The 13,224-nt window shown below is 56.4% G+C and overlaps 1 protein-coding gene across 2 annotated transcripts; it reads left to right on the top strand.

The window, feature by feature from the left end:
- Nucleotides 1–534: 534 nt before the first annotated feature.
- On the top strand, nt 535–10,199 carry FNDC5 (fibronectin type III domain containing 5). Of its 2 annotated transcripts, none has more exons than XM_053921705.2 (7): nt 535–671; nt 2,436–2,717; nt 4,330–4,445; nt 4,921–5,119; nt 5,603–5,692; nt 7,650–7,783; nt 8,803–10,199. In XM_053921705.2, the coding sequence occupies exons 2-7, from the start codon at nt 2,519–2,521 to the stop codon at nt 8,851–8,853; spliced, it is 789 nt and encodes a 262-aa protein (XP_053777680.1). In that variant the 5' UTR covers nt 535–671; nt 2,436–2,518; the 3' UTR covers nt 8,854–10,199. The 2 variants fall into 2 exon arrangements, with proteins under 2 accessions (XP_053777680.1, XP_053777681.1); XM_053921706.2 differs by having other exon boundaries at nt 8,149–10,199.
- The last annotated feature ends 3,025 nt before the right edge of the window (nt 10,200–13,224 follow it).

Here is a 13,224-nt window from a genome sequence, read left to right as displayed (position 1 = left end):
CTCCGAGCGTCTGGACTCTTCCCAGCATCAAGGTCATGCCCAAGCACCCCATGTATCATGAGGTCTGGGAAGGTTGTGCCCGCACAGCCTCCCCATCTTTCCTGTCCCAACTCCAGCACCCCTTCCTCATCCCTCTCAAACTCTCAGACACAGCCATCTCCCCCCTCCCGATGCCCTACATCTACCTGGGGTTTTACCGGGAGTGACCAGCAGGTGGTGCTGAGGCTCCTTTTTCCCCAGCGCTGGACCGGACTCCAGACCACACTAGGACCCTGTCCCTCCCTTCTTTCCTCCCCAGCAGGAACAGGAGTGGGCTCTGTGCCCTGTAGATGACCCCTCTTGCCTGTTGGCTCCTGAGAGGAGACCTAGGGAAACGCCAGTTGCTCCTGCAGGCCCTGAGTAGTCCTATCCTGCCTGGTGGGTGAGGGGGTCCCTAGGGGCCAAGCTGCAGCTGGTGGGGCGGGGCTGGGTAGGGTGGGGCAGAAAGCAGCTGCGGGAGAGAGAAAGAGAAAAGAGAAAGGAGAGAGAGAGAGAAAAGAAAAAGAAAAAGAGGAAGAAGAGATAAAGGACAGAGAGAGGAGCTCTGGTTCCCAGGCTCCTATCCCACATAGGCGGACCAGAGGGACAGCCCTCTGGACCAGGGCCACAGCTGAGACTCACGCCAGGACAAGGTATGTGGCTGAGGAAGCAGATGGGGCTGGGGGAGTGTCAGCCTGCCAAGCAGAGCAGGCCCGGGGGTACTGAGGGGCTGGCCAATGAAATTTCGCTGCTCAGCAAGGCCCCCTGAGCCCCCTCCCTTCCCACCCCTCCCAAGGTGATCAAGTAGAAACTCAGGGTGCAGCACAAGGAGTCCTGGGGGTGGGCACTGTGAGATGAGGGCTCTGTTGTTGCTCTTGACTCATTGTGTGAATTTGCACCAATCTCTTTCCCTCTCTGGACCCCCGTTTCTTAATCTAGAAGGGGGAGTGGGGAGATCTTGAAGATGGCTCTGTGGGGTAACTTTGCAAGGGGTCCCCTCACAAAGGACTAGCCCTCCCAGGGGCCTCTGGAAGACAAGGAGGCCTTTAAGATCCAAAGGAATGCCTTTCTAATGGTGGAATTTCAGACAGTGGGGAAAGGGGCTCATTTGGAGAGATGGGCGGCCCCTCCGTGCTGCAGGCCCTGGGGCCTGGTCTGTGCCTCTCTCCTCAGCCTGTTTCTCAGGGACTTGGGATGGAGAGTGTCATAGAGCGGGGGAAGGGAGTTTCCCTAGCTGTCCAGTGTTCAGAGATCCTCCTCTGGGCGAGGACACGGCGGTTGCGGGGTGAAGACATTTTTCTTGCACTCCAAGATCTGACAAAAAGTAAATTGGGTAGAATGGGGCGTGGGACCGAGGTAGGGACAGTGGTAGGCATATAGATGTCCCAAGGTAATGAGGGAGGGGTCGTCCAAGCCCTTTTACTAATGGCGGCTGCTTGCCCTGGCTCCAAAGTCCCTGCTCTTTAGAGTCATTAGCTCATTCACTGCTCACAGCATTCAGCCCTGCCAGTATGGGAGGGGTGGGGGCACTGGAGCCGCTCCTCCCTCACCCTGCTCTTGGGAAAAGATTGTTCCAGATTACTCTCTGGGTGGGAAGGAGCTGGCACAGTATTCTAGGATCTCAGGGATCCCAGGGTGACCAAGCTCACTTTAGGTGGGTGGCAGTCGTGTGTAGTACAGGTTTGGGAAGCAGATCAGTCTGTGTTCAAATCCTGGCTCTGCAGTGGGTCCTGGGGCAAGTCAAGTAACCTCTGCAAGCTAGTCTCCTCCTGTGCAAAATTCAAACAGCAGAGCAGGGCCTTATAAGTGAGAAGTCAGTGACATAATGCAAGTAGAGCCCTTCACACAGTATCTGCCACCTCGTAGATGCTCGTTGTTACTCTCCTTATGGAGATGGAAAGGGAGGCCCCAAAAGGGGAAGGACTGGCCAGAGGTCACAGAGCCAGAGGTCACAGAGCTAGGTCTTCCAGTGAGTCAGAGCCCCTACTGCATGCACCCAGCACCTACCCTGCACTCCACAGTCACCACCCATCCCTACTGTGATTACTCCCCCAGCTCACTCCTGCCCCAACCTGCAAGGCCTCGGGTCTGGGGTAGAGTGAGGGGTGAGGACCCCCAAAGTCGAAGGATGGAAGAGGCAGAGAGAAGTATCTCCGTAGCACTTGTCCTCCTTCTCCCTTGGGAAAGAGCAGAGATGGGGTCCGCGTCCGGGCTCTGTGCAGGAAGAGGGGCAGCGAGGTTGAGGCTGAGCATGGTGGGGCGCGGAGAACCCCGTTTGCGCTCCTGCACTGGCGAGAGGGTGGGAGCGGCCAGTTATCGAGCCCCGTGGACCCAGCGGCGGGCCAAGTGGGGAGCGGGGTGGATTGGGGGCACCCTCGGCCCTCGGCCCTCACTCCGCCCCGCGCCTCTCCCCGCAGCCGGGGCGCCCCGCCCCCCGGGCGCCCGACGTGGACGCGGCCGCCGCCGCCGCCGCGCGGGAGTCGCTGTCCGCGGAGCCGACATGCAAGCGGCGCGGGGCGGCGCGGGGTGGCCGGGCCGCGGGCCGGAGTGCGAGCGCCAGCGGCCGCCGGGCACGGGAGCCGCGTCCCCCTGCGCCGCCCCGGGCCGGCCAGCCAGAGCCGCCGCCATGCACCCCGCGCCGCCCCGCGCCGCACTTCGCCTGTGGCTGGGCTGCGTCTGCCTCGCGCTCGTGCAGGCGGGTAAGGGGGCCCGGGCGGGGGCTCGGCGGGGGCCTGGCGGCGGGAGCCCTCAGTTCCTTCCCCCGTTCCCTGGGAACCCGTCTCTACCCTCTCACTGCTCCCTAACGCCACCCTCAGCCTCTTCCCTGCCATCTTAACCCCCAGTCCCATCCTCCAGCCCCTCCCCATCCTTTCCAGCCACCCCAGCCCCGGGGTATAGGTCTTGTGATACTCAGTGCCCTCATTCCATTGCCCTGAGCCTAGGCCCTTGCTTCATTTGCCCTGGCTCCGTTCTCTGGCCCCTTTCTCTGGCCCCGGGAGCATCTGAGGACACCAGTCCCCCCACCGTGGGCCTCCCTCCCTGTCCCCAGAGGCTGCAGGCCAACTCTGCAGGTCGGAGAGGGACGGGTTCCCAATGGGGTCCCAGCGTGCATGAGCGTGTGTGAGGACGCGTGTGAGGACTGGCACCTGGTGGGAGAGGGTGGCCCCCTTAGCCTGGTGCTGTCAGTGTCTGGCCTGTCCCATGAGGCCTGGCCTCATCCTCACCCAGCCTTCCCTGAGGCCCTGTCTCTGTCCCTTCTGGCGGCTGTTTCCTGCTTCATGACCCCTCTGTCCATCTCTCCGCAGCCCAGTGCTGTCTCTCACTGCTTCCATCTCTCTGTCTGTCTCTGTCACCCCACTTGACTGTTCTCTGGTCTGTGTATGCCGCCACCTGTCTGTGTCCCTCTGGCTCTGGGTCCCCGTCTGGCTTTGTCTCCTCTTGGATCTCGGGTCCACTCATCTGTGGGGGGAGGGTGCAGCTCAGACCCAGGTCTTCCCCCGTCAGCACCTGTCCCTTGTGAGATACAGAGGCTGTGTGACTCCACTGACCTTCTCCTAGAAGGTCCTTCCTTCCCCGACCCCCACTGCCCCACCACTTCCTCCTGCTCCCTTCTCTGCTGACCCCCTTCCACCCTCTTCCCACGTCCAGAAGGCCCTACCTACTCTGTATTCTTGATTCACGGCTGAGGGGCCCTGCTCTGCGTGACCCGGTCCCCCACCCCCACCCCCTACCTGCCCCTTGGAGCTCACAGAGGCCCTCCGGCTTCACTCTCCCTGGATCACCGCATTCTGGGGAACCCTGGCTTGATCCTCACTGCCACCCAGGGCTCAGCCCAGCCTGCAGCCTCGCGACCCGTGCGTCTTTCCCCTTTCCTCAAGGCCAAGGCCACTCACCTGACAGTGCGGAGCTGTGGAAAGAGCACTGCACTGGATTCCTTTGACTGCTCTCCATCAGACTAGCCTTCAGCTCCTGCAACCCTGGCTACCTATGGCCTCCCCTAGCCAGGCCCCCGACCTCCTAATGCTCCACCATTAGATCTAGCCTTGGCCCAGGCCCCTCAGTTTCAGCATGGACCCCTCGTAGGGCCAGTTGTGGCCATCTGAGGCTCCCACCCTGAACCTGAGGATCCTGGGCCTCTCCGGCCTGGCCCTTCCGCCCAATGAGGGACTGAGGCCCATGTGCCACAGCCATGGAGGCCTTGGTTTCTTCCTCCCCGCACTGCATGGCCTGCCCCAGGTTCCCACTCATGAGGCACAGGGCCTGGGCCTCACATCAGGGGGCGCTCAGGCTCAGGTGCCTTCCCACCCCCAGAGAGCCCCTCTGCCCCAGTGAATGTCACTGTCCGGCACCTCAAGGCCAACTCCGCGGTGGTGAGCTGGGATGTCCTGGAGGATGAAGTTGTCATCGGATTTGCCATCTCTCAGCAGGTAACCCTCTGGGAGGGAAGAACGCATCAAGATAGCAGTCGTTGACGGGGCGGGATAAAGGAAGAGGACTGAGGAGCGAGGCGGACAGGCAGAGAGTCACACATAACTGAGCCCCTCCGGGGCCCCCCTTTCAAGCCCCGGAGGGGCTCAGTCAGTGAGGGAGGGCTCCGGAGCCTTTGTTTGGAGCCTGAGAATTTTGAGTGTGGTTTTGAGCTTAAACAGACCTGAGGTTTGGACCTGGCTCTGGTTCTCATGAGACGGGTGGTTTGGGGCAGCTTCCCTGCCCTCTGACCCGTCTCCTCATGTGTAAAATGGCGATGGCGACATCTGCAGAGATGAGGGAATGCCGAAGTAAGGAAGGGCATGTATGCAAAGGGCGCAGCATGGTAGCCAGGTGAGCCCGTTGTCGCCACTGGAGAGGCGCGGAGTGGGCTGTGACTGGGCACTGAAACGGGGCTGGCTCTCGCCTTGGCAGAAGAAGGACGTGCGGATGCTGCGCTTCATCCAGGAGGTGAACACCACCACCCGCTCGTGCGCCCTCTGGGACCTGGAGGAGGACACGGAGTACATCGTGCACGTGCAAGCCATCTCCATCCAGGGCCAGAGTCCGGCCAGCGAGCCAGTGCTCTTCAAGACCCCGCGCGAGGCAGAGAAGATGACCTCCAAGAACAAAGGCAGGCCCCTTCACTGTTAGGAAGTGGGGCGGGGTGTTGGGGAAGGGCTGGTCAGGGCCACAGCAGTAAGAGGTTGGGTACACAAACACTTAATTCTGGACTGTCGTCTTGCTGCAACCCCAAGTAACCATTAGAACTTTTTTTTTTTTAAGATTTACTTACTTACTTTTAGGGAGGAAGCGGGGAAGAAAGGGAGAGAAACACCAATGTGTGAGGCAAACATCAATTGGTTGCCTCTCGCACACCCCCAGCTGGGGACCTGGACCGCAACCCAGGCATGTGCCCTGACCAGGAATCGAACCAGCGACCTTTTGGTTCACAGGTCGGCGCTCAGTCCACTGAGCTGCACCAGCCAGGGCTACAACTTCTTTTTGATAGATGTGTGGACACCTATAGAAACAAGCACTTAATATCTTGGGCTTGGCCGCAGAGGAATGACTGGCAGAGGAAAGGAGCCCAGACCTGCTGTCTCTCTCCCCACAGATGAGGTGACCATGAAGGAGATGGGGAGGAACCAGCAGCTGCAGACAGGCGAGGTGCTGATCATCGTTGTGGTCCTGTTCATGTGGGCCGGTGAGTCTGGCCTCCGAGCCCGTCTTCACTTAACCTCTGGGCAGGGGAGGACCCTTACCACACCCCTTCTCTCATAAAAACAAAGGGTAAGGGGCTTGGAGAGAGCTAAGAGGTCAGAAGTTTCTAAGTCCTGCCTGGGACAGCTCTGGGGACCAGATCTGAGCCCTTCTCTAGCTCAGCCCTCACCAAAAAAATAGCATACGGAAAACTGCCTTGTGGTGACACATCCACAGGCCCTCGGCCCTCTGCCCTCTGGCCGCGGCACCGTGGGTTCCTGGGCCTCCGGGCGCTGCAGGCTGGCGCAGCTCAGGCTTGGGACACGCTCTTACCTTCTCATCCTTCTGCACTGGCTCGGAAACCGCCTCCATAAAACCTCCCCAGTCCGTGCACCAGAATGTCACTCCTGCCTCAGTGCCTCCACAGCACAGTTTGCCCCTCCTCCCGTTTTTAATCCTCACCCATGGATCTGTTCACTGATTTTAGAGAAAGAGGGAGAGAAACATCGATGTGAGAGAGAAGCATCGATCGGCTGCCTCCTGTATGCACCCCGACCCGGGATCGAACCCACAACCTGTGTATGTGCCCTGACTGGGAATCGAACCCACAGCCTTTTGGTGTATGGGACGATGCTCCAACCAGCTGAGCCACCCAGCCAGGGTTGTTTGCCCCTGTCTTCAGCCCATCTTAGATAAATCAGTTGGGCTTATATCTCTTTCCCCATTTATCTGTGAGCTCCCTGAGGACAAAGATCAAGTTTCATTTTTGTACTCAGCCAGCACTGTCTGAACAGCCACCCCATTCCACGTAGTGCCGCACTCCAGAGAGCGTGCTCCAGGTAGTGCTCCAGCTTGACGGAGAAGACAGAGCCTCGTGTTCCCAAGCAGCTCGGTCTGGGAGCAGCCAGGCCCGCACTTACCTGTAATTCAATGAGATGAGTGCTGAATGGTACCATGGGTGGGAGCAGAGGAGAGGGAATCCAAACAGGAAAGGCACAAAGAGCAGTAACACGGGATTTGAGCACTGCAGGGTGAATAGGAGTTCAGCAGGCGGCCAGAAAGAGGAAGGAAGGGTGTTCTGGGCGCCGTGTGTTCAAGAAACAAATTAAGTTCACTCTGGCTCGGTGCAGCTGGGACCCAAGGAGAAAGGTAGAAAGTGGGGGAGTAAAGGGTGATGAGGCTGTGCGGTGGACTGGAGTCTGTTCTGAGGGACCGGACCACTGTGTGTATAAGCACGGCGGGTGGGAGGGCAGGCTCTCTCAGGGAGAAGAATTTGGAAAACAGTGTTCCACAGGCACACAGAAAACAGGCACTTGGAAAAAACAAAGGTTTATACAGAAGAGGAGGTTTGCTTATGGTGCATTCTTAGACTTGGCACAGATAGCATTACATCATCACAACAATATAAATGTAGTGAATTAACCCAGAATTATCACGTAACTCTGTTAGGATGATGGGGAAGGAAGCAGGGGGAGTTGTGAGGCTTTTTAAACCTTTAGCAGGGTACAGGCGCTGGGGCGCACATCCCAGCTCTGCCCCTGAGGGACCTCGTGTGAGTTGTCGAAGCTCCGCATCAGCATCCTCTCTCCTAATCTGGGCACGGTAACGGACCCTCACTGTGCTGTGAGGAGCGAGTCGGCTAGAATAGGTCAGTGCCCAGCACAGGCTTGGCACGTGTTTCTGTTCTCCCCTAAAAGAAAAGGGGAGGATTCGGAGATTTGAAAGGAGGGAAGGGAGGAGACATGATCACATGCATGTTGTGGAAGGTCAACCCAGCAGCAGTGAAGGGGACGGTTGGCAAGGGCACAGGTTGGATGCAGGAGCCGGAGGCCAGAGGCAGACTGTTGCAGTTGTGCAGGTGAGAGACCATCTGGAGCTCGGCACCTAACAGGAGCTCAGCAAGTGCTCGTGGGAGTGAAGCAGGTGGCGAGGACTCTGACTGCTCTCCCTTGTCCCCCCAGGCGTCATTGTTCTCTTCTGCCGCCAGTATGACATTATCAAGGACAATGAACCCAATAACAACAAGGAGAAAGCCAAGAGTGCGTCAGAAACCAGCACACCTGAGCACCAAGGCGGGGGTCTTCTCCGCAGCAAGGTGAGGGCGGGACTGGGACCGGAGTGGGTGGCCCCAGGGCTCCTGCACTGGGAGTCCCTGGACCACAGAAGGGGTCAGCTCGGGGTCTGGCATGCCTACAGCCGGGCAGAGCCAAGCTTGGCTGCTGCCTGTGTAACCCAGGGGATACTGCAAATTGATTTTGGATCCTATCCTTCTGCAGGGAGCCAGGGGCCAGTCGGGGCTAACAGTGGGTGCGGGGGAAGCGAATGGGGAGGGCAGAACTCTTGATTAGTGTGGGACAAGAAGAGATGGGCTTCTGAGCTCATTTCTGCTCCGGCTGTGCTGTGTGACCTTGGGCAGGTGCTTCATTACTTTGTACCTTCATTTCCTCTTGTGTAAAACAGATATGAAACCTTTCCAGTGCTGGCTCTGAGCAGCGCAGAAGACAGGCAGTAGAGGATGTGAGAGGATCTCATGGTTCTGACGATGATTATCCAACAAACATCTGGCCCTCTCTACATTTCCTCCTCCCTGCATCTCCTTACACCCTCTGCGTTCCATCCTGTCTCTTGGCTTCTCTCTTTCTGGCGCATTTTCCTGAAGCCTCTTATTAACCCCCATCTCCAGAAGCACCTCAACAATGTCTGTGGCTGAGGCTGTACTGAGAGGCAGGTCTGCAGGATGTGAGAGCCAGCCAGCAGGATGGCTCTGCTGGGGGTGGACTGGGTACCAGGGACGGTGGGTCTGGGACCCAGACTTGGCCATTCAGCTGAGTGAGGCCGAAGGCTGGGTTTGGAAAGGCAGAGACGAGACACCCAGGCAGGGCTACTCCCTTCCTTCAGTGCAGGACAAGAGTCTGGTTTTTAGGCTGCAGCCCTGCTGTTCCCTTCCTTCTCGGGCTCTCTGTTTCCAACCTCACAAGAAGTGTTCGATTCGCCCTGGACGCTTCTCTCATTTCCCCTCCCAGTTTCCAAACAAGCTCTCGGTGAATATCATCGAAGCCTGACCCCCTGTCTGCAGGGAGAAGGATTTCATTTTTCTTCTCTACTGGTCCCCAGGTCCACAGGCACAAGGAGAGGGAGGACTGCAGTGGAGGGAGGTGCAGCTAGATGCACCTTTGTCTCTCTCCCCCCATGTCCAAGTTTGGTGAAGGAGGCTGAACTACAAACCCAAATTCTGCAAAAAATAAACAAGCCACACTACTCAAAGGCCTGGCCCCATTCTGCAGAAGGCAAAGCTGCATGAGACATGGCCTTCTTTCTGCCTCCTCTCGTCTCCCGGACTGGATTTCTCCCTGAGAAGATGCACAAAGCTTCTGGGAGATGAGAGGAACCTAGACTGACCGAAGCTGTTGTTCGGACCAAGAACCACCAGGGAAGCCATGGGCTGCCCGCCGGCAGGGTCATGGCTGCCATTAAGCCTTTTCTGGATCCAGCCATTAAGGACTTGTTTGCGGTGTGATGCGCACCTTTGTGAGTGTGTGACATGTTACCTGTTTTGTCTCTTGGAAAACACGATCGAAGGGCTCCACTCCAGAGGGCAGAGGGGCTCCCCGCCCTGGCTGCCTGCATCCTGTCGTCTCTGGCCCTTATTTTGACTGTAAAACTATCAGTCTGGGGTTTTAAGAAGGAAAAGTGGGAAAGACACCTGGAAGGTACGGGCCCCATTTCTCCTTGGGAAAAATCTCTCGGAGTTGTTTCAACACTAGCTTGGACAACTGAAAAGGTACATTCCCACGGGACATCCTGAGGGCTGCTGAATCACTTGTGCTGTAGTGGAAGCTGCTGGAAGGCAGGCCTGGCCTCTGGGGTCTCCATATCTCGCCATCTCATCCAGGGTTCTGTGAAAGCTACCCAGAGTCCTCGTGTCCTTCCCTAGAGCCTGTGTGGTATGAGGTGACAGGTGTCTCTCTCCACTGCCCCTTTCCAGTAAAAAAAAAAAATGGTGCTTGATAAGGGAAGACAGACTCTTCCCAGACAAGTTACGGCTGCTGCATGCCTGCACAGGAAGAGATGGACCTCTGCATCTTCCAGCAGTGGCTACAGACAGGAGTGTAAGAGGACTGTGTCTAGCACAAGCGTGGCACACAGTAGGTGCTCTGTGAATACCTGTTGAACTGAATAAGAGCAATAGCCCCCAAGCCAGAGAGCTGAAAGCCATCACCCAGTGACCACCCCTTCCTTCCGGTCCACAAAAGCTCTCCTGGCCGGGCCAGCCACCAATCTGCTTTGCCCGAGTGTGAAGCATAGGGAGGGAGGAGGGACAGGAAAAAAGGCAGATGTCGGCAATACTAAGGGCTTCCTCATGGGAGGGCATGAGGCTTCACTCATTGTCTTGTGACTTCCATCCCTGCTGAATGGGGCTGCAAGGCCAAGGCTCCTTAGGGGAGAGGTCCTTACCTCTGATCCAGTTAGAGCAATAACCACTTTTTAAATGTAAAATAAAAAGACAAATGAAAAGGCACATCCTTGTCATCTGGTAAATGCCCAAACGTTGCCCTCTTTTTCTGGTGGTTGGCAGCCAGTCAGTTCTCTCTCCATTTTGGCCTGCAGCTTCCTAGGGACATGCCTGCCAGCCAAGCTGGAGTTGGAAGGGAAATCTTGAACAGATGGGGGTGCACGTGTAGGAGGAGAAAATAGCTGCTCCATCCCCACCCCCCAAACTGAGCTTAGGCTGCCTCACCACATAGGTATGCAGGCTGGTGCTCAGTTTTTAAAACAAAGGGTTTTCCCCTCGGTTGGGGCTGGGTGCTTTCCCTGGCCGAAGGAATGCCGTTCTCTTTCTCCCTCCGGTGAGAAGGGAAGTGAAGGGGAACTGCCAAAGCTGCCTGCTGCCTGCGGCTCAGTGTGCGCAGCGTGCTGTTCTGGGCTGTGAAAGGAACATCACTCCGATCCCAACAGCAGGCTGCAAGGTAGAGTGATGGTGCCTTTAGCCAAGGAGCAAACCATGTTGGGGCACCTCGAACATTTTGGTCAAAACCAGCAAGAGCTCAGGCAGAAGATGTCTGAGCTCAGGGAAGGCTGTTCTGAGAGCAGAAGGAAAGCAGGTCTTAGAGGCTGAGTGGGAATCCATTAGCACGCAGAGCTCTAAGCCACGTCTCGGGAGCGCTATTGCCCAGGTCCGCTGTCTGCAGAGCGCCCAATGACGGAGAAGCCCCCAAGTCAGCGTCAGGCAGAGACAGCCGTGGGTGGGATTCAGGAAGCACTGCTCATGGCAGTTTCCTGTCTCCCCCTAATCTGTCTGCAGCACATCAGCGGGGGGGATGAGGGGAGAGGGGCAAACAACACTCCTGGCTCAAACTCCACTGCCTTTTAATTAGCTCCCTACACCCCTGAGTTCTTTTAACAATAGAGATTTTCCTGAACCAACGTAATGGCACAGAACCCGCCAGCTGTGCCTTGGGAAGTGGTCCTTTCTGCACCGCCCACTTAGGTCCAGACTCCTCAGTGTGGGAGGGGCCCAGGCAAATTCTTTTGAGACTGAGACCTGACTTGCAGACCACAGCAGGCCTGTGAGGAGAACGCGGGACAGACAGGCAGTGGGGTGCCTGTAACCCCTCAGGCCAGTTACCCGGGGAGTAGGGTGGGCTCATCTGTCAAAAACAAAGGGGTAAGAACAGAGGACTCCCAGGTGCCACCCACCACCCGGACTGGGGGCTTGGACAGGAACGAGGGAGAGCCCAGGGTTCAGGGAAGGACCGTGGAGTGTTTCTGTGGGGGCAGGAGTCCCTTCCTCCTTAGTGTTGTCCCCTCAAGGACTAGCTTTTCAGGACGGGCGTCCTCTAGAATCCACTCTTAAGGTCTCTAATTCAGCTCTTTACAGAAGTATGTAAATTCAGGCTTCCACTTTACTTCTCACCTCCTTCAAACTTATTTCAGTTTTTGGATTTTGCTTTCAAGAAGTAGCCTCCAAGAACAAATTGTTTATATAAATGGGACACCCCCCCCCACCCCCAGATCCAACCCCACCGAGCTCCAACAGTGTATTCCCAAACCCTCAAATGTTACTTGAAGCTAAATTGAAGATCTTTGCAAACAAATAGTTCCTTCAGGATACATTTCAGGGCTAACACATGGACCATTTTGAAGATTATCCAAATGATTACATTCCACCCCCTTCTTAATGGGTGCTAGGGAAGGTCGGGTTTTCTGTCTATGGCATGTGCCAGTTGTCACAGGGGGAGGACAGGTGGGGAGGACTGACAAGGCAGGGGCTTGTTCATTTGAGGAATTCCACCACTGACCAGCTGACACTTCCTGTGACAAGTGGAAATCCGCCCCCCGCCCCCCACCCCGACAGGTGCTCTGGCACACAAAGCAAGCATGCGTGAGAATCAGCCTAGGAATAACTGTTTTCTCTTAGAAAAGCGGAACACCACTCAGAAGAGCAGGGAACTGTTTCCTACTTTTAGGTGCCTGGGGTTTTTCCTCCCTGTAAAAGCTCAAAACAGGAGAATGCTTTAAAGAATGGTTACAGAATGAGCCCATTCCTTTTAGAGAAGGTCCGTTTCTCCTCCCTTTCCCATAACATGGAACAAACTAAGGGTAAGGGACACACCATTTCGGAGAATCCAGCCTGGTCTCTGAAGCCTACAGTCACACGTTGCCAAAAAGTTAATAAGCAACTACTGGACAAAGGCTCATCTACCTGACTGGAACAAAATAGAGATGTACAGGTCAGACACACCTCAGGTCCAGACAAGAATACCAAATAGTATTTAGCAAATTTAAACTGAACCTTTTGCTTGGACTGCAAAATATATACTAGATCAAATTTATAGAACAGCAGCACAGAAAGCCTGTCCAAACGCGCCGCCACTCATTTTCGCAGCAAGAGCTGAGATTTAAAAAGCATTGGCTGGTATAGGTGTCGAGCTATTACTGCCGTCCCTTTCATCCCTGCCCCTGGGGGGTAAGTCTAAGCAGCTCAGGTTCACAAAAGATCTAAGGAACACCATGCCTCCCACATCTCCCCGTACTTATCCAACCTTCAGCCCAGATTCTAGGAGCAGTCAATTTCTAAAGAACCATCAATTTTGTAGTATCAATTCTGACTTCACAACCCTTTCAAAGGGAGAATGTCCCAGGAGAGTGTCTTCCTTAATCAGGGCTAACTCTGGAGAGCAGACACACAGGGGTCGGCCATGCAAACACGGGAAGAGTGCCAGGCCACACCTGTCTGCCAGGCTGAGCCACCTCTCCCCTCTGCAGGAATGGCGGCGCAGCGGCATTTTGGGCTCTCCCCACGCCGGGCTCCCGACGTGCCCTACATGCAGCTGCAGACCCCAGTCCCATTCAGCATCTGTGCACGGCTGGAACGCCTTCCTCAACACTGTAATTTACCCTCCAGAGAACACGGAGCATGCCCCCCTGCCTCCTCAGCACCACGTTCTACTAATTGCCACCCCCTCCCATATCCCACTAACCTGCCTACGCAAAGGAGGAAGGAACCTTCCTTCAAAGCCTGCAGCAGACGGTCAC

The sequence above is a fragment of the Desmodus rotundus genome, chromosome 3, assembly GCF_022682495.2.
Source record: "Desmodus rotundus isolate HL8 chromosome 3, HLdesRot8A.1, whole genome shotgun sequence".
Lineage (NCBI taxonomy): Eukaryota > Metazoa > Chordata > Mammalia > Chiroptera > Phyllostomidae > Desmodus > Desmodus rotundus.
Note: the sequence above shows the minus strand (reverse complement) of the source record. Positions and strands in the feature narration are given on the sequence as shown.

Excerpts from the sequence above, each read along its gene's own strand:
- FNDC5 (XM_053921705.2), top strand. The coding sequence starts at position 2,519 with ATGCAAGCGGCGCGGGGCGGCGCGGGGTGGCCGGGCCGCGGGCCGGAG. Across the intron at positions 5,120-5,602 it reads GATGACCTCCAAGAACAAAG|ATGAGGTGACCATGAAGGAG; the intron begins GCAGGCCCCTTC and ends CTCTCCCCACAG. Across the intron at positions 7,784-8,802 it reads GGGGTCTTCTCCGCAGCAAG|GTCCACAGGCACAAGGAGAG; the intron begins GTGAGGGCGGGA and ends ACTGGTCCCCAG.